Below are 20,814 nucleotides of genomic sequence, written 5' to 3' on the forward strand. Positions count from 1 at the left end.
TCTGGACATTATCACCGTGACATCTATAGACCCCTAGTGGTGGGACAGGGAACTGCACCGCATGGCATATCTCATACCAACCATCTCATTTCATGGAGACTAAAATGTAGAGAACATAAAGCTGCACATCCTGCAGAGTAAACACTTAATGATGTGATATAAACACACGTGCAGGTTACACACCAAAGACAGAGACGACTTTAGAGAACATTTACATTTTTTTAAATGCTAAATCACTGAAACGCATTAAAATTCAGATTTAAAAAAAAAGATAATTTATTAAACAGTGGCTTGAATATTATTCTTGGAATATTTATTTCACACTGCAGAGAGCAGGCAGAGTCACATGCATGATAGAAAAGGTCAATGAAATGGATTTGAGAGAGGAGAAAATCACTGCACACTCCTTATTTCTCTGCCAAAAAGGTCTTGAGTGGCATTAATGTCCCGCTCTCCCGGAGATATATAATGAAAGATATTACGTGTGTGTGTGTGTGTGTGTGTGGGCCGTTTAGGTCTACTGAGTCTTCATTACACCAGAGCTGGGTCCACTCCTGTCCTCTGCCCTCTCTCATTGCCTCTTCCCAGAGCCGGCCAGGAATAATGAATTACCGAGGATGCCATGGGGGGGCTGAGTGAGTGAAGTGGGCTCCATTTTAGCTCAAATTACCTTTCAGATCCCATTCAAATGGCAGCAGACTCGGGCTGCTCCACACACACACACACACACACTCCTGTCTGGGGTGAACTAAGCACACCTTTTCTTTGTGTGTCTGAATCTGAGAGAACTCCTGCAGCTCTTTAGGAGAAATCAGAGCACAAACAAAAGAATTAAAGCCAAAAATCGACCTGAAAAAAAACAACTAAACAAACACACGCAGGGAATAACAGAGTGTAAACAACGTGTCAGAGGGATTTATCCGCTCAGCCTTGTGTGCCCTTCCTGTATACCCTCCTCTTTCCTCCAAGCAGGACAATAATACAAATGACAGCAGAAAGCTGAGGTGACGGCACATTATGCACAACATCTCCAAACAAATCCTTCCCAGTGTAAATGAAACACACCCTGTGCATGTCACGGCCCAGATCAGAGTCTGCAAATCAAGCAGGGTAATAATGATAAAAATAATAATAAGGAAGGTGATGGAATAAATCAAGGTGAGCCTTTCCACTGCAGGATCTGTCCCGAGAGGAAACTAAATGTGGAAAGTAACAGATAGAGGGCTGAAATCAACACCGCAGGATGATTGCTCAGATCCCAATGTTTAATAAAATGTGAAGATTTACTCACAGGTTTGAAGCTTAGCTCGGTTTATGCAGCGTTAGCTGTGTCAGTGAAGCATCCTTAATGAAACCTGCGTCTTTGTATTTACTGTTCTGACTAATGAAGGACGTTTGTGAGAGGATTGTTGAAATGTCCCTTTAAAATTCATCTGGACAACAAAATACAATCTGGACTATGAAACAGAAAAACAACACAACATATAAACTACATGCACACTTAAAAAACCCCACAGAGACAGGAAGCACAGCTGAGATAGGTTTATTTAAAACACACCTCAGAGGGCTTCATGTGCATCAAATATGATGTGTGCAGATTAGAAAAACACCATTTCTGCAGGATGCATATACGCAGTTTACACAGACGAGACGTGTGCATGATCAAATGTGACAGAAGCATCAACATGAACATGTGTGCACATGCAGACATGAAACTACAGAGTTCTAGGAGAGCGATAAAACAGAAGATTAAGACACAAATAGGCAGGAAGGAAAACAGTTCACAGTCAGAGACTAGAAATAAGAAGACATTGATGACACCTTCACTGAGCACTCTTTAAAATCTGATGTTTCACTTTGAGCTCTGCACATCATCACCTGAGCACAAACATCCCTCAGACTTTATGTTGGACAAACGACAAATACAAACAGAAATCCAGGAGTCTCACAAACCTGCAGCAAACTGAAAGCAGCTGATCTTTGGAAAGGAAACACGTCCTGAGTCACCACAACAGGAATCCTCTCAGATCATGGAAGCCTCATTTGCATAATCCAAATCATGCCATGAGCCGTGTTTATGACGCACCAAAGGTCGACGTCTGCCCTCTTTTAATTAGTCTGCATTAGTGGGCGTTAAGATGCCCCTTTTTTAAGCAGCAGCTCGTTCACCTCGCTGCTGAGAGATGCACAAAGTTGGCAGGTTGAAGCCATCTGGGAAAGTTATTGCGCCTTAAAATGGCCTTTGACTGCCCGCCCCCCCCCGATAAGTGACAAATTCACAACATACCTCCGGGCTGGGGGGTAAAAACAACTCAGGTGCTCAGAGGGGTGAAAGGGAGTCCAGTACACATGGCGCGTTCAGGGGAGTCCAGCACTATTTTGGCGAGTCTTAAACGGCGCAGGGCGCGATGCCACACAGGGAGAGGGCTCGGATAACCGCCTATGAGTGACCTCCGCCCACTATGAGCTGGACCCCGATACATAACAGGAATTGTTTGTCCCAGTTAGAAAGAAATGGAAATACACGCGGGGAGGGGGGGGGGGTCTTTGCAGAGACTTTATCATTAAATGTGGAACTTTAAAAACTCTGGCTCGTTGGGGTGAGTTTTTGTTTTTACGTGGAAAAGTCCAGCCACATATTTGTGAAGCTGCGGGGTCACCTGTCGAGCAATGACGTGTCCATTTTAACAGTCATTAAATGACTTCACACGGCTGCTTCTATCATCTGCAGGATTTGTATTAAAAGGAATTAAACTCAAGCATTCTGCATTCTGTAGAGATTCTTCGAGATTGTTCGTCTGATGAGTCAAAACTTCCAGAAATGTCTCTGCACTGCCAGCAACCTGCTCTCAAAGTTTACTCTGCAGCAAGTGCTTTCCACCTGTCTCCCTCCACTTGTTCGTGCCTGCTCATAAACGCAACACAGGAGGAGCTGGAGACAGGTGCTCAGCACGGGGGCATGTGGACCATGCAAACCCCGCAAAGCATCCTGGATGCACAAAGTTGAGTGGCTTTAAGCGGAGTGGACGTCAGGTGTTTCACATCACACTGATAGATAGATAGAACATATAAGCCCTCACAGCTCGATCATGCTGCATGCACACTTACAGGATATAAGCCAGAGAATGCAAACCCATTAACCTGACGGAAATAGACAGCACGTGCACGTTTATTCTTTGCAGTACGACGTGAAGACAAAGTCCCACCGAGCTGCGCCTCACAGGGCCTGACACCAGTTGAGGATCCAAACGATACTCTCCTCACTGAGGACCCCGACTCTTGAATTTACAACACGAGCACACTGAGAAAAACGAGATTTACACTTAATGACGTCAACGAGAGCAAAGTTTACAGATAAACGTGATTTAAGGATCCAGATCTATTTCATGACGCTTTCTCTTCCGAGTTTCTAAATTTATTTTCAACTCTTTCCAAACTGGTTCTTAGAGTAACTCTGTAGGACTGACCTGCTGTTTAAATGTATTTCCTACCCAAACTATTAAAAAGATTACGCTTGTTATTTTAAAAGTGGGGCGGTCCACGTTAAGCACATTTTTTAATGCGTAATAAGTGGATTATTATGAAAGGAGCCAGCTTCCGTTTTAGTTTCATTCTGATCCTTTTGTGTTTTCATTTCAGCAGAGCCTCTGTCTGTATTTATTCTTACCACTTTGTATTTTTCAGGACATAAATCCAACTCTAGCTCGCTGATTGGACAATAAATATTCTGAAGATGGAAACAAACTGATCCTGTTTTGTTTTATTTTGGTGAAATTATTTTACACCCGAGGAGGGAGGCAGAAATATGATTTAATAAAATACACACATGGGCTTTACGTCCTTCTAAAAAAATAAATCTGGGAGTTTTATAGTTTAACTCGGTGGACCAAATCAAGTTTAGAGTTTTTATTTTCCCCTCTTTCTAAATTTAAAAAAAAATCCAGAATTTAAAATGGACTGTCTCTTGAAGGGAAAACATTTTGACATTTTCAAAGACAAATATTCTCTCTAAAAGAAAGTTAAAAATAAAAATAAAAAGCCTCCCTGCTTCTTCTTCTCTTGTTGTGAGTGCAGCATTGCAGAGTCTGCTGATGGGCTCTCAGCTGCTTTCAATTAGCATCATCTCATTTAGCTGAGGCCTTAATTGCGCTCAGGGTGGTGCAGTTGTTTGTGCTCAGCTCTGTTTGAAGAAGACGAAGACGAAGAAAGAACAATCCCAATTCAAATGAGACTTATCTCCGCCACAGCGATCAGGCGGATTAACACTTATTAAAAACCTATAAAGGGCTCAGACCAGAGGAAGACTCCGAGGCCTGCAAAGTCCGCTGTGCAGCGACCCGGAGGACGTCTCTGCAAAAAAAACCCAAAACATTCACAACAAGCAACATTTATATAGACATCATCTCCATACAGGGATGGCAGAAGAATACAGAAGAGAGGATTTGAGTGGGATCACGAAATGAGGAAACTGACCGTAAAAACAAAATGGCTCTTTAGTCTAAAACAAAGAAAAGGCTCATTTTAGTTTGGGATCGTTTTAGTGCTTTTAGAAGATTTTTAAAGAAGGTTGGGGATCAAGTCAGAGTAGATTTACGCAGTGGTGACACTATTACAGCAAGATGTCAACACTGTAGTGAAGCTGATGCGTGTTTCTCATCGTGTCATTTAATACAAAAAAAGGGAACATGTATTAATGCAATCACAGAAGTGTTTTAGTTTTCCATTCAAGTATTTTTATCGATCGTAAATTAGGTTTAACTGGAGAATAATCCGGGATCAAAACAATTATTATAAAAGTCCGATTGGTGAATAAAATCCTAAAATGTATGATGAAGTTTAGCTCTGAATTATTTGGACTTTGTGTGTATGTTGGCTCCACGCAATTAGGCCCGAGTCTAATCTTTGCACAGTGTGGCTGCCGTGCTGTTGGCTGACCCGGGTCCTAAAAAAAAAAAAAAAAAGGCAAGAAAAGAAAAACAGGGGGCAGTCGAGCTTCCAGGCCCACAAAAGCGCAACACAAAAAAAATCATCCAGGATCCTCAAATAGCAGGGACGTGCTTTCAGGTTCTGAAAGGCACAGGAAGCGCGAGGATTTGGTGCGACCCCTGCATGGTGACAGGGCTGATATCTCAGAGACCCCCATTCATCGGGAGGGAGGGGATGGTGACCGGGGAGGAGGGGGGGGGGGGAGATGAGTTGAGGAGGAGGGAGGGAGGGGGGTTACTTGGGTATGGGTGGGGTAGAGGAGGAGGAAGAGGAGCAGGGGAGGAGGGGGCTCAGGGTGCATCTGCAGAGGTCCCACCGCCCTCTGATCTGTGAGCTGGCACACATCACGGCGTCCATTCACAAATCCTCCTTCTGCGCGTCACCTTTTGTAGTACTCCATAGTACCGCGCGCTGGTGACGTGTAAGACAATCCTACCAAGGAAAATACAGAGCAAGAAAATAGGTTATAGGAACTCAAGGACAGGGCACATGCGCACAATGCGTACGATCTATCGTAGTAGTAGTAGGAGGTGTGTGTGTGTGTGTGTGTGTGTGTGTGTGTGTGTGTGTGTGTGTGTGTGTGTGTGTGTGTGTGTGTATACAATGTGTATGTGCGAGGAGGAGGAGGCACAGAGCTATAAGTGAATATGAAATAGATTCTGTGCAGATTTATAGGCTGCATAGAAACCAAATCAGACGTGCAAAGTGTGCGTAGTTTTAACCCTTTAATGGAGGGAAATGATGATGGTGCATTGTTTTTTTTAATTATTATTATAAAATAAAATTAACAAACGAGACGAGGAGGAAAAAAAGATTCAATAACTTAGTCAAAGCTGTCAGAGATGGCAGATAATCAATGTTTGCTTTTTCCTGGAACACGAGTAGATAATAAAAATGGCAAACAGGACTAATGATCGCACCTTCCTCTCCTCAACATGAAGCTGCACCATCCATTTTAAACCTGGATAATAGTCAATACAACAAGCCTGTTTAAAGATGCACAGTGAGTGTGTGTGTGTGTGTGTGTGTGTGTGTGTGTGTGTGTGTGTGTGTGTGTGTAAATCATATCTGAAATAAGTAGAGCTCTATATGAGGAGAAAAAGTCCTCTCATCGAGCTGCGTGCTGTTAACGTGACGAGCTGCTGGGGAGCAAATTAGAACAAAAAAAATATCTGATCATGTTTAAAAATGAATCAAAATACTAAACAGTGTTTATGATGAAGGGATGAATGAAAGGAGCAGCCTTCACCTCCAGCTGTAACATGAGAACTCTCAGACTTTGAGTAACTGCAAAAGGCCACTTCTGTCTGCTTCATGAGCACGTGCATGCAATGTATGAGACCTCTGCCTTGTGTTGATTATTTACAAAGAAGAAGAAGGAGAATGACACATGACTGTTTACAATAACCCTGACCCAACGCAGGCTCGGCTCCACATCTCAGCTAGGATCAGAAAATGGACCTATTATTTTATATTATATACACATGAAGCATTAAAACAGAAATATGAGCACGAGGAAATCACAGCATGACAAAAGGCTGATTAAAACTGAGAACAACTTCATTTTCAGCACTTTTTTTATGACTCTTAAAAAAACAATATCGCATAAATCAAAAGATATAAATATATTTACAGCATTATTTAACCCTTAGCTAACCAGGGCACGTGTCCTACAATGTTTTTTATCCACATGCAGGAAAAGTGTGACTTTTAAGTCAATGTACAAAAATCAGGAACAATGTGAGGAGGATTTTCTCCCTGACACAGGACGCCTTTTGTCCTTTTTATTCCACAACAGGAAAAATAAAAGCCCAACACAACGAGGAGGGACATTTATACCGATGTCTCTAAAGGAGGCCTGTCCGCTGCAGAATGCACACATCATCAAATAGAAGTCATGTGTGTTTTACTGAGAGTCCTGCAGCCTGTGCTTCAACATTTACACAGGATGCGTAAAACCCGCCCGGCTCCCTCAGTCCACTCTCTCTTATTGTTTTATTAGACACGAGCTAATGTCACATTTGTCCCTTTTTACACTAAATGTGAGAGCAGGGATTCTATGCGTGTGTAAATGTAGCACCCAGGCCCTGATTCTAATTCAGAGGCTGAGCTGTGTCATTTCCTCCAGACAGCCCTCCTGTTTCTGCTCTGCTCCGAGGTTAGAGGCCAAGCCCAGGCGGTAGCGGCCTGTCTGTGCCTCCATTGTCTGCTGCTTATTTAGCGCTCAACATTAATCTGCGCTTCCCCTCACAAGTGAGAAACAATCGCAGCATGAGAGTGGCCTGTCTAATTACATCTTTCACTCCGGACTTTCAGTGCAGCAGCCGACGGGAGAGCTCGGATGGCTCTTTTGTGAGCTGGACTTTGAGGCTGCAGCTCAGGTAGAGTTTGAAGACACGACGCTTCATCAGGAGAATACACACAATCTGTTTTAATTGAAAATATTGCTCAGAGATGAGCCTGAAGGGTCGATGATGAGGCGGGTTTTTTTCCTTTTTAATCCTGTGTGTCTCTGAGCTGTCACTGTGTCAGCGCGCGTTTGGACGAAACGTAAACGCGTAAAAACTAATTAGACTGAACTTTCATTTTATTATTTGGTCATTCTTGTAGAAAGTCGTAAGGCTATTTACCAACGAGAAAGTCAAATATAATGTACCCAGACTCGTGCTTAAATCTCAACTGTTTTTGTGCCAAAAAATTCTAATTAGAATAAATGAAGCAGCAGGTTTGTGTGCAAGAATAAATAAATACTTTGATATGCTAAAATGGACTTTATGTGAAATAAGCCTGAATTATCTGCCCGTATCACATGAGAAAATGAGCCTTTGGTTTCCAACAATGACATTAAACAACAAAGTAGCCTCATGTGATCATTTTTTAGAAATGTGGATGAACTTCAATCCTTCCCCAAAACAGCCAAAGAGCGAACAACACGACTTCAAGTAACATACAAAAAATAAGCAAAGTGACTTTCTGACTGGATTGTGGAGTTCTCCTCACTCGGTCTCTCAGTCCTGGATCTCGTCCGGACCCGGTCGTCCTTGGTGCCCCCTCTTCTCGACGCACAGCCCCGGTCCGAGCAGCCTGATCCCTCGGTGCAGTCCTGGGAGGAGAGACACAAACTTCGCGCTGGTCAGCAAAGTTACTCAAAGTTTTGTGTTTGGCGCGACTCGGTACCCTGAGCACCGTGCACAAAACAGTTTGTTTGCATCACTGATTTCTTTTAAAGGGATATGGACCCACTTCTTGGCCGAGCGCAGCGTCACGGCAGGCGAGCAGGAGAAGAGAAGGAAAAATACTCGATGCACATTTTGTGCGTTGATTCCAGACAGAAGCATCTTAAATACTCACATCTTTAGTTTTTTTTACGAGCAATAATGAGGCGACGTGTCAGCAGAGTGCTGCTAAAATCCATGCTACAAACCAAAGGCGAGCTGACGCCAGGTTAAATAAAAGAAAACAATCTGCTTCAATTCATATTGTAAAGAGAAATGCGTGTGAAAATGTGGTTTAGTAAATGTGAGCACAGAGACACGCAGCAGGTGTGTTTCTCTGCGTGTCACCTTGGCAGGACAAACTCGCTCTCGATCCTTTCATTCTCCTAACAGGTGTTCAAATAGCATCCAGCTTCATTCTGACAGTTTGTGTGACAGACATTTACAATAGTTCATCATTTTTCAGTGATGTCTTTTCCACACATTATTTCAAACATGTTGATGTCACAGATGCATCCACGCATAAGGCCGTTTTATTTTGAAAGGGTTTCACTGTTCTTTTATCGCTTTCATTTAGAGTGCGTGTCTTTAAATGTCAGAGTGAGACTTCTGCACATTTGAAGATGGGTCCATTTGCATTACGACACAGTAAACATGTACTACTTCTTATTTGATGGGAGTCCCTCCCGGTGTAGTACGAGCAGGAACCCCGGGGGTCCCCGCAGCCCCCTCTGACAAGCTTCGACCTGCCTTTGTTTCACTCAACACACATTGTGATGCGCGGCGTGTTTGTTTTTCTGCAAACTCTAAAAAATTTAACTTCCACACATCTTAAACACACATTCATTATGTGCGCTCACACTGGATTTAAATGAGGCTTCTTCTTCTTCTTCTTCGTCGGTTCAGGACTCTTTCCCTTTACGAAGGCGAGGATGGGCGTTTGTGGACTGCTCTGGAGTCTGCGTCACATGGCCTAGTTTCTGCCCTCCTATTGGTCCAAGGCACGTGTCTGGGAGGACGGTGGGAAAACGTCACTCGGGGGGCTCGTATTGAAAATAAGAACAAAACTCCAGAGTGAGAGTATTAGAGCATCAGTTTAGCAGCCTCTTTATTTACCCTTAGTTTAGTTTAGGCACAGGCACTGCTGAGCGCACTCAACCCGGCCAACTAGAGAGTGGATGGTGCACAAATGGCACATGTCATCCCTCTACGATAGCAGCTGTAACCCGAGATTGAGGGAGTACATGTGAAAAAGTATGCTTTTCTCAGAGGACACTATCGCAAGGCTTTGCATGGTGTCCAGGGCACTCGTTAGAATTTGACTTAATTTTTTATTTATTTTTACGCGTGCAGTTTTTTTCTTTTTCCAATTTTCATTTCCCCCAAAAAGTTCTTTGCATTTTTTGCCCATCACAGCAGAGAGAGCGATAAAGGGGTTAAAGAGAGTAAAGCGGAATCAGTATGGAAGAAAATGATCACGGCAACAGAGACGTGGTGGAGCGGCAGGAGTCGGCGGATGAATCCAACAGAGCCATCCTACCGCTGCTACAGGCGCCGGGGAACCCGCAGATCCCGCACCGGGTCACCAATTTCTTCATCGACAACATCCTGCGGCCGGATTTCGGGCGGAAAAAGGATGGAGGCGCAAACCACGAAGAGGGTAGCCTGGCATCGCGGGAGAGCCACAACAGTCCCGCCGCCCCTCAGACCGAGCCGGTGGGGAGCACTGTGCCTGCGGAAGGGACCTCCACTCCGCACACGGTCACCGGGATCAAGAAACCGGCTATAGCCGCCGAGGAGCCTCGGAAACCCCGCGGGGAGAGCGGAGACCAGTGCCTAAGCTCAGACTCAGACAGTTCCCAAGCCAGCTCAAACCCGTCCCAGGCTCAGCCCATGCTGTGGCCGGCCTGGGTCTACTGCACCCGCTACTCGGACAGGCCTTCTTCAGGTTGGTGCATTCCTTTTTTATTCTATTCGTTCTTCTCAGTAACCTGAAATACCCCGTAACACTGACCCCGGATGCCTTGACCGACTTCTCCCGAGCTGAGTGAAGCGAACCGTCACCGAGCAGCGGAAACTGACGATTTACTAAATATTTAATATTTAATATAAACCAAACAGACTGTGCGTAAAACCACAGAGCTCATGATCAACTGCACACAACACATGTCCAATGTAAAAAAATATATACGAAGGTTAGAAATTAAATTAAATTAAATGAATGGACTCTCCGGAGAGAGTAGAATATTATTCGTTTGTGAGAAGGAGAAAATAACATTTACGAATTAAACAGCCACACTTTTTAAAATAATTAAACTTCATCTGTCCCGTTAAAAATGCCAAAACATAGGCCGACATTTTTAAAGCTTTTACGTACGTAATAATTCTGCACTAAAATGTTCCTAACTTTGAACGCACCTCGGGGTTTATTCTGGCCTCCTATATTCTCCAAACAGACGTTTATTCGTCACGTGCAGCTTTGGATAATAATTTAGTTTATTTTTTTCGCTGCTTGGAGAGCGAGCTGTGTTTGGAGTGGATTAAAAATGCATGTTAGTGCAATGGAGGCTCGCGCTGCACAGCTCATCCACATGACGTTTTATTGTGAAGAAAACAAACTCAGCCTGGACTGGGACGGTGTGTGTTGTATTTGACTTATAGTATCCATCAAAAGTGGAGTACAACTTGTTCTCATGCATTATGTAACGCGCTATGGAGTGGCGTAGTGACTACTACGAGTTGTAGCTGCACAGGTCTGATGTACACACGCTGATTCATCAGGATGGAGACACTCGGCCTGTCCTGAATCAGTGTGCTCCTCTCTGTTTGGAGCTGCCCGAAAACAGGCCTCCATCCAGATGGAAAATTAATGTGGATCTAATGTGCTGCTCATATTCGGGTCACGTTTTGCTCCATTCAAGAGCTTCTTTTTTTTTTCCAAGTGACCCACAAAAAACTAAGATGTAACAGCAGTGAAAGGAGCTCTGTGTTTTTAACCAGCAACACACTTACTCACCGGCTTCTCTGCTCCTGTCCTATTGGTTCAAAATTCCATATTATTGCATTTGTGTGAGTGCGTGTGTGCGTACGTACGCATGTGTGTAAGAGAGACAGAGACAGGGAGGGAGGGGAGGCTCTGCTTCTTGGTGTGTATGCTTTTTTTTTTTTTTTTTTAATTAAGTGGACGTGTAAACATTTTTTTTTTTTAAATAAACTGCTTTTTTTGTAACAAATGAGGAAAAAATATATTAGGAAGAATTAAACTTATTCTGGTGGATTTTTTTGTAACTCCTAAAGGTCCCAGTGAAAGGTGAACAAGCTTGTTTACATCGAGTTTGGTAATTTAATAGAATCCCTAATAATCAGAGTTTTCTTTCCAAAGCAGATGAAGCAGCTCGTTTAGAGAAAAGTGAACTTTATTAGTTTATAAAAGGAGAGAAGGACGTGATGTGCGTTTTTAATGAGAACACATTAATCAGGATTTCTCTCTCTATCTTTTTCTGCAGAAAGACAAACTAAAGCAAACGGGTTCAATATGTGTCTGTAAAATCGAGTTTGGATTAAAATATACTAATTTCTATGCGACTGTGACCCCCCCCTCCCCTCCCCCCCCCTCCCCCTCCAACTACAGGGCCAAGATCTCGCAAACCAAAGAAGAAAACGACCAGCAAAGAGGACAAGCGACCACGGACGGCCTTCACAGCAGAGCAGCTGCAGAGACTAAAGACGGAGTTTCAGACCAACCGATATCTGACCGAGCAGAGGCGGCAGAACCTGGCGCAGGAGCTGGGCCTCAACGAGTCCCAGATCAAGATCTGGTTTCAGAACAAGAGAGCCAAAATCAAGAAGGCCACCGGCGCTAAGAACAACCTGGCCTTGCACCTGATGGCACAGGGACTGTACAATCACGCCACCGTCTCATCCAAGGACGAAAAATCTGACAGCGATTAATTTCCAGAGAAGTCACAAGCAGCCTCCACGACGAGAGACACCTATAGTCCTCCTATGACAGATTATACAGAGATATCACACCTACAGGAGTATTTAATGACACCACAGCAGATAGAAATAAACACAAATTCTATGACTATCACCACAGATTCACCAAGGGCCCATAAAGCAGACACACCCGGTACAGAGACACGTGAAGGCACCACAGCTCTCTATAGGCTCCTATAGGATTATTATAGCGATGTTTCGTTCTCCGGGAGGTTCCGTGAAGCCTACAATGCAATAATCTCACCGAATAAAGGGCCAGTGTGTGCAGAGTATACCAGCATCAATTCTTTTTCAAAAAAAATAAGAGAGATATTTCTGCAATATCACGTCTATAAAAGATGTTGTATAAAGGTATGTTTTCATTGTTTGTCGCCCCCCCCCCCTCCCCGAGGTAGCTTCACGTTAACCCCTCCATGTTTTTTATAGGCCTACACTGATTGTCCTCGTGCACTCCACCTGTCAGCGAGGCGAACAAACTCAAGTCCAAAGAAGATTTATTCTGCTGCATCCAAGGCTACTGTGAATTTAAATCAATGCCAACACCAGGGTTGTTTTTTTTTTGTTGCTTTCCTTTGTTGTGTTCGCGTACAATCGGACAGAGGAGACTTTGCCAGGAGGAGTCAGAGACGCGTTCGGGCACAATCTGGATTTTGATAACGCTTTTTTAAAAACAGAAATAAATTCAAAAACACTTTATAATAAGTGACCGAGAGGGGGGGGGGGTGGATTTGATTACACACGTCACGTCACTAAAAAGGGATGCTTTGCTTACTTGTGTGTGTGTGTGTGTGTGTGTACGTGTGTGTGTGTGTGTTCATCGCCTTTAAACTAATCTGTGCGTGTTTCATTCGTTTGGCCAATAACGCATCAGTGCAGCTATTCTCGTTTTTTTTTTAAATAGCAATATGAATCATGATGTTGTAGCTGGACGCATTGGAGGCCATGACGCTGCCTTGAAATCACAGAAACAACTCTGTAGCATAGGGACAATGATGACACGCGTTTTTACGCATTCCGAGTAGAGTCTTTAAACGCAGCTTATTGGATGTTTTTTCTGTCAAATCTTTCTCTATATACAGTTTTTTATCACATATCCATATATCATTCAAAGGCAAATCTGTCAGTGAGTGCACTCCACATGTTGGACAGCTCTTATCGTTGTTGAAAGGACTTCATATGTGTATTTATATAGATTATATTGAGAAAAAAATCTATCCAATGACCAGTGTTGCTTTAGAGTAGATATCTGAGGTGTTTACACTGCTTGTTTATCTTGCAATAACTTCTTTGGTTTTCTTTTCTTGTGAATGAAAAATAGTTTTATGGGGCCTTTGCATGAAAGCTGCAATCTGTTGTACTCGGGGTGGGGGGGTGGGTGGTGGGGGGGGGAAGAGAGGGGCAAAAAATAACTGTGTTTCTAAACTCTGTCTTTGTGGATGGGGAAGTATGATGGAGTTCCAAGTTGTCGCTGACTGTATCCATATACCAAATTGTGGACTTTTCTGCCTTTTTCAAAGTGTTTTTGTTGTGTATCTGCAAAAAGTGTGTGTGAATTAAAATCCACCAAACAGAAACACACTTTGCCTTAAAGTTCAGGTGTGAACTTTTTGTTCCTGAAACGTGACTGTGCCGAATCAGAGAAGCAGTAATACTTCAAATGCAGACTATCCAAGTTGAATGCCTTTATGAGAAAACTGCTGGTACGACATATTGAATCTACTCATCAGCGTCTATATCTATCTATATATGAACATGTTTAAATGAAATTACAACACAGAGTTGTAGAATACAATGCTATTTTTTATTTTATGTTGGAAGTATTCTTTGGTATAAATGTACATACTTTGTATCATGTATTAATTGTGTAATTAACTGCCTCCTGAAAACTGCAAAAGAGTAAATAAACCTTGAAGATTATACACAAACACGCCGCTGTCACGTTCATCTGCACGCTCAGCTCCTGCAGGCTGTCAACACAAAGTGCATTAGGAGCTCAAAACGGACAAAATCTTTACAACAATTGGTTTAAAAAAAGAAAAAAAAAATGTCACAAATCGTATCACAAACATTATCGTTTAGCACAGCGTGACTTTCCACGCAGACGCCCACTCGCTCAGGGATCACGTTCACGCCTGGGAAGATTAAAACATTTTGCAGAAAGCATCCAAACATTATGCAAGGGAAAGCCTCGAACAATTCCCAGGCATGTTTCCTCAACAATGGCTGATCTGCATTTCCATACTTGCACCGCTAGTCTTTGAAGCGCCATGTCTAACGGCCAGTGACTCGCATTGGAGCGGAGAGCGCTGCTCCCAGCACCGGCTCCACCACGGCCAGTCTCCATCGCCGCCTCTGAAAAGAGCCTGGCCTTCTATCACAGGGCAGGAACGAGAGTGGGGGGGGGGGGAGAAGAGAGAGAGAGAGAGAGAGAGAGAGAGAGAGAGAGAGAGAGAGAGGAGGGAGAGCGAGAGAGAGAGAGAAATGAAGGTCAAAGCCTGTCATGGCTGCAGGTGGCTGCTCCCCCCCCTCCCCCCCCCCTCACTAACCCATTCTCCACACACAGCTCTCTCACTCTCTCCCTCACACACATTTTTACTATCATCATATTTGAGTTTATTGTGGCCTGGCATGCTCACTTCCTGCCTCCTCACATGCACACATTCCCCCGTTGTTTTGCTCCTTCAATAGGAACCTTCATCAAAATATTCACCGGGCAGGGACGCTCCCCCAAGTTCAGTTAGGGACACCAGCGCACCAACAATAGCTGCAGGCACGGGCACATTCTCCTGGAAGGAAGAAGGCTTTTTATTGGAGACGTGTTCGTCCTCACGTGTCTCCAGAGTCGAGACTCAGGAGGTCAAGAAGTGGACCTTTAAACACTCCACGCCTTCCTCTGCTGTGGGGAGAAAAAAAGAACACTTTATTTAGAGCAAGTCATGTGGTGAGACAACACAGAGAGACACTTCTTCTAGAAGCGGGTCCAACATGTCCAGAATGAACGTCCAGGGCGGAGACAAGTGGAAGTGAGGATACATCAGGAGAGTATCAGTGTCGACCTCGGGACACAAAAGAGCCCCCATCCCGCTCTGACCTCTCCCCCCACCACCACCTCCTCCTCCTCCAAGCCCTTCCCCTACTGTGTCATTTACCCACAGTTTTATAAACGCTTCCTCCGGCCGGAGAGGAATCTGCTCAGAGGTGCCCGGGCTTTGTGGCGGAAACATAATTAAAGTGGTGAAAGATGTAAAAGGTGAAGAATGGGGATGACATCAGGCCAATTTCACACTTGGCACTCGAATGGCTAGGTCCAAGCCAGGACTCTTGCCTCGCAACACAGATCAAAGCCCAGTGTCCCCGCACCAGTGCAGGGGGAAAAAAGAGGCAAAGGGACACCTAACTATGCTAATCCCCAGGACGAATATATTTTAATCTTGTTAGAATACAAGTTAATGCTGCGGCTCAGCCACTGAACGTTGGGCCGAGAATGAGAGGTGGACAGAATTACTTTTACCTTTTCTCCACGACGGGCCCGACTCTGGATCAACAAGCCTCAAGAGTCTCAACTAACTTTCTTTTAGGCAGCCTCAGCACATCAGCGAGAGCCTCCCTCGCACTGTACTCGGGAGGCGGGAAAAGCACGCCTCCGAGAAGGCGAGCAACAGTTTTCATTAAGAAGAAGGGAAGGAGTGTGAGGCTGTCAGTGACCCCCGTGTGAAGCCCCACCAGGGCCGCCAACACGCAGAGGAAATGAGCATTTTGTGTCCCCCCCCCCCCCCTCTCTCTAAAGCACCTTGGTAACCCTTGATCTCTCATGTATGGAAGTCAGGGCGCTGGGGCCTGCAGAAGTTGACTCGGCACACAATAGCGAGCGGATGCTTTCTGGAGAAGTCACACCCAGGCAACTCTCATTTCACACGCCGCGTTTGAGTCGCCTCCTCGGAAAAAAAGAGATGCAAGACTTTTCTGTGAAGATTCTTTTTGTTCACTCGATGAAATTCAGGGAAAACAAGTGTTCGGGGACTTTTTCCCATGTAGGTGCGGAGTGAAAGGACGAGGGATGAATAAAAACATTTCCCTCCTGTGAGTTGTTTACAGCACGCTTTGACCCGGCGAGCACGACCGCCGTTTAAAAACACAACAACAGATTACAGACGAGCAAACGTGCACGCAGAGACGCTCAACAGTTTGCATTCGCTCTCCAAATATCTGCTTTCACTGGTTTGTTGCTGACGGCGTGTGAAGACACACCTTCGGTTACCACGGAAACGGATCAAACTCCAGAAACTGAGAAAAACACACAACGCGTACTTCAGACTTTATTCAAAGTGTTTTATTTGGTTTTATTCTTCACTTTCAAACCTTATTTATGATCCTCAAACTCGTGTCTGATTGGTCCGTTTGTTTTAAAGCTGCGCTGAACGTGGCGGTCAGAGCGCGAGGGGACGAGAGACGACGGCGATCCGTCCACATCAGGAAGTTACGTTTCCTGTTCATCAACGTGACTCAAATTCATATTTCACATTTATTCAGGACGAAACGAGTAAATAAAGTGTGACGCACGCCACCTCTACAGACTGTGTGCACGCCACCTCTACAGACTGTCTGCACGCCACCTCTACAGACTGTCTGCACGCCACCTCTACAGACTGTCTGCACGCCACCTCTACAGACTGTCTGCACGCCACCTCTACAGACTGTCTGCACGCCACCTCTACCATCTCTACAGACTGTCTGCACGCCACCTCTACAGACTGTCTGCACGCCACCTCTACAGACTGTCTGCACGCCACCTCTACAGACTGTCTGCACGCCACCTCTACAGACTGTCTGCACGCCATCTCTACAGACTGTCTGCACGCCACCTCTACAGACTGTCTGCACGCCACCTCTACAGACTGTGTGCACGCCATCTCTACAGACTGTCTGCACGCCACCTCTACAGACTGTCTGCACGCCACCTCTACAGACTGTCTGCACGCCACCTCTACCGTCTCTACAGACTGTCTGCACGCCACCTCTACAGACTGTCTGCACGCCATCTCTACAGACTGTCTGCACGCCACCTCTACAGACTGTCTGCACGCCACCTCTACAGACTGTCTGCACGCCACCTCTACCGTCTCTACAGACTGTCTGCACGCCACCTCTACCGTCTCTACAGACTGTCTGCACGCCACCTCTACAGACTGTCTGCACGCCATCTCTACAGACTGTCTGCACGCCACCTCTACCGTCTCTACAGACTGTCTGCACGCCACCTCTACCGTCTCTACAGACTGTCTGCACGCCACCTCTACCGTCTCTACAGACTGTCTGCACGCCACCTCTACCGTCTCTACAGACTGTCTGCACGCCACCTCTACCGTCTCTACAGACTGTCTGCACGCCACCTCTACAGACTGTCTGCACGCCACCTCTACCACCTCTACAGACTGTCTGCACGCCACCTCTACCACCTCTACAGACTGTCTGCACGCCATCTCTACAGACTGTCTGCACGCCACCTCTACAGACTGTCTGCACGCCACCTCTACCACCTCTACAGACTGTCTGCACGCCACCTCTACCACCTCTACAGACTGTCTGCACGCCACCTCTACAGACTGTCTGCACGCCACCTCTACAGACTGTCTGCACGCCACCTCTACCGTCTCTACAGACTGTCTGCACGCCACCTCTACCATCTTGTTGTTCTTATTACATCACGTCTGACCTCAGGAGGCCCCGCCCCCTCCTGTGACTCTGCAGTCTGAACTTGTTGAACACAACAGGAAAGAATCTTCATCCTCACAAAGGTTTGAATTCGTTTCCTCTTCAGGCTTCTTGGTAATAAACGTGAAATCAATGAAACGTTTGCAGATGTTAAAAATCAGACTCATATATGAAGTGAAGCGAAGCTTCATAATGAACCGAGAAAAAAACAACAACACTGAAATATTTCCTCCCCAGACGCTGAACTGGATCTGAGGGTTTCATCCTGGTTCTGCTCTGAAGTATCTGCATACATGAAGGCCGCTCATACAGCAGAAGTGTGTGTGGTAATGTGCAGGGCTGCAGGAGGGGGCGTGGCCTACTTCTTCTTCTACATACTAAATTAAGATGTACAATGTACAGTCATGCCACTTCTGGCGTTTTCTGCTTGCTGACACAGCTCGACAGGGTCAAGGATTCCTCTGACTCACCTCAGGCCCCCTGCTCTCCCCGGGGACCGGCCTGTCACTCACTCTGTGGTTACGCATCATAGCTGACAGAGGCACAAAGTGAGAGCTCGCTGCTGCTGCAGCAACATCATCACCCCCCCCCCCCCCCCCGCCAAAAAAAACCCAAAACATCCTTAGCATGACATCTTCCTTCCTAGTTTCACCAGCGGCTCACTGTGAGGGGAAAAGAGAAAATACACATTCACACCACGAGCCAATAAGAAAATGTCATTCAGAGAAGGAGGAGCTAAAAATAGACGATTTGGACATTTACCTGAAGAATTCTCCTCTCTGCAGTCTGGATGAGGACCGCCTCGCTATGGAGTCCTGATGAAGAGGAGGGCCGACCTGTGAGGGTGTAAAAAGTGAACTTGATTTCAGGCTGTTTACTCACTCGTGCACGCTCTGTGCACGGCTGGGGACGGCGTCCGGCCTTTAAATGCTACTTTGGTTCCATGTCATAATAAGCACGGCGTGCATCGAGCTGTCAGAATGAATACAGGACCATAAAAAAAAAACCCATGCAGAACACAGTAAACCTTCCCTGTTCCCATCATGCAACACTGCAAGTAAAAATATGGAGAATAAAATGGCAGCTGAGCAAACACAGCGAGGTGCAGCGGATCACGTTACACTGCACGATCTGAAAACGCTCACGTTGTGCAGCTTCCATTGTTGGGATTTATTTTATTTTATTTTATATTTAATCTTTTGGCGAGCGTAGTTCTGCACGTTATTGTGAACTTTACAGTTAAAGCGTTAACCCTTCGCTCTCCATGCACAGCTCCATCAGACTGTCACCTTGTTCTCAGACGGACAAAGACACCCCAAAAAAAAAAAAAAAAGACTCAGGTTCAGTTTGGCACACCAGGCGAGATGCGGCTCAGTCGACCGTGCTTTAGCCTCTCACTCGTGGGCGTCTCTCTCTCTCTCTCTCTCTCTCTGCTGCATGCTGCCATTTTAACTCTTCCTGATTGGCAAGTCAAGAGGGCGGGGTGTTGGTAGCGGCGGCCATGATGGTGAAATCACTACACCCCACTCCTGAGAAGAAGCAGCCTCAGTGTGAAAGCCAACTGGTGCAGTGGGCCGTGTTGTGGTTCAGGTACAGAGGGCGAGGGACGGCGAGGAACAACACGCACGCCGAGACATCACTGAAGAACACAAATCATCTGCTTCCAAAATAAAGACGGAAAAATGAAACTCGACATTTAAAACATCTTTAACAGTCGGCGTGATGTCACATTTTGAATTTTGAGAAGTTGTTGAGTTCTGATTTTTAAAAGAGACGAGACGGCGGGCCGGTTGGCCGACTTTAACGCACAGCTACATTTAATATAAAGCGGAGCGCGGCGAGGGATGTCAGCAAACACGGCCGCCATGACGGCATCATGATCTGTTGAATCTTTTTAACCAAGAGTAAAAAAAACGACTTACTTCTCCTGAGCGTGTGAACGGAGGAGCGGCGTCCTGTCGGATTAGAGGTCACACGAAGCGTCCTCACGCCCTGCGAGCGGACGCCAAGTGTCGACCTCAGAGTAGTGAAATAAAAACGTTTGTGTCCCCTCAGAGCAGTGTGTGTTCGATGTAGGACACATCCCCCCCCCCCCCCAAGTCTTTAAAATTAAAGAGGGAAAAAAAGTGTTTTCTAACCAACTACAGTTGGGGTCAAAGTTCATCGCCTTGGCAACACCAGGGCAACAAGTAACGGTGTCTAGACAGGTCATGGTATCACCCCCCCAAACCATCCCAACACCCCCGGGTTCTTTCCGGAAGGAGGTGTCAGCAGCAGCCAAGTGCAGAGTAAACAGGGCGGGGGGGGGGAGGGGGGGCGGCGGCCTCTGGCCCCCGAGAGGTCGGATCAGCACCTCCACCCTCCGCTGATCAAAGCCCAGGATCCTCCGTGTCAGGACTCTGGTCAAAGGGGGGGGGCAGGGTCGGGAGATGAACTCTGCGTCTCTGTAATCGAGACGTGTCCACACACTCGATTGTCTTCTTTCACGGCCTAAAATGGACCCTTCCGGTGCCGCTGATCACACTGAGGAGGACAGCCTCCTTTCACTGGGGCGCCCGGACAAAAGAGGCGCTTCCGTGCCCCCTCGCCATCTGGTCCCAAAATAACAGAAAAGATCCCAGAAGCCGGGGGAGAAGGAAGCGGGCCGCTGGAAACCAACGGGCCGCTGTTTGAACAGATAAACAAACACGCAGCCTCGACACCTCCACGCACAGATTGGAATCTAAACCATCAAATAAAGGCGTGTGCGTGCTGTGGGCGCCCGTCGAGCCCGTCCGCTAACGACTGACAGAGTCAACCGCACACTCATCATTATAAACGGCTAAATATCCACGCCGAGAGGCCGACAGACGGCGTGCTGCAGGAATAAACTAACTCAATCAGAGGCCGAGAACGCCGGCGC

The 20,814-nt window shown here is 45.9% G+C and overlaps 1 protein-coding gene and 1 long non-coding RNA gene across 4 annotated transcripts in view; one reads left to right on the top strand and one right to left on the bottom strand.

Moving 5' to 3' along the window:
* The first annotated feature begins 8,423 nt into the window (after positions 1-8,423).
* Positions 8,424-13,874, top strand: en2a (engrailed homeobox 2a). Its single transcript, XM_079360732.1, has 2 exons — positions 8,424-10,149; positions 11,833-13,874. The coding sequence occupies exons 1-2, from the start codon at positions 9,663-9,665 to the stop codon at positions 12,150-12,152; spliced, it is 807 nt and encodes a 268-aa protein (XP_079216858.1). The 5' UTR covers positions 8,424-9,662; the 3' UTR covers positions 12,153-13,874.
* Positions 13,875-13,979: 105 nt separating this feature from the next.
* Positions 13,980-20,814, bottom strand: part of LOC306834663 — a 23,227-nt gene continuing 16,392 nt past the window's right edge. For 2 of the 3 annotated variants that reach the window (XR_013780516.1, XR_013780518.1), the window contains exons 4-6: positions 18,675-18,748; positions 14,911-15,096; positions 13,980-14,571 (exon numbers count right to left, since the gene is read on the bottom strand). This is a non-coding gene — a long non-coding RNA (uncharacterized lncRNA). The remainder of the gene's footprint in view (positions 14,572-14,910; positions 15,097-18,674; positions 18,749-20,814) is intronic. The other variant, XR_013780517.1, reaches the window with a different exon arrangement.

Source organism: Symphodus melops (genome assembly GCF_947650265.1).
Source record: "Symphodus melops genome assembly, chromosome: 14".
In the NCBI taxonomy this organism is placed as follows: Eukaryota; Metazoa; Chordata; class Actinopteri; order Labriformes; family Labridae; genus Symphodus; species Symphodus melops.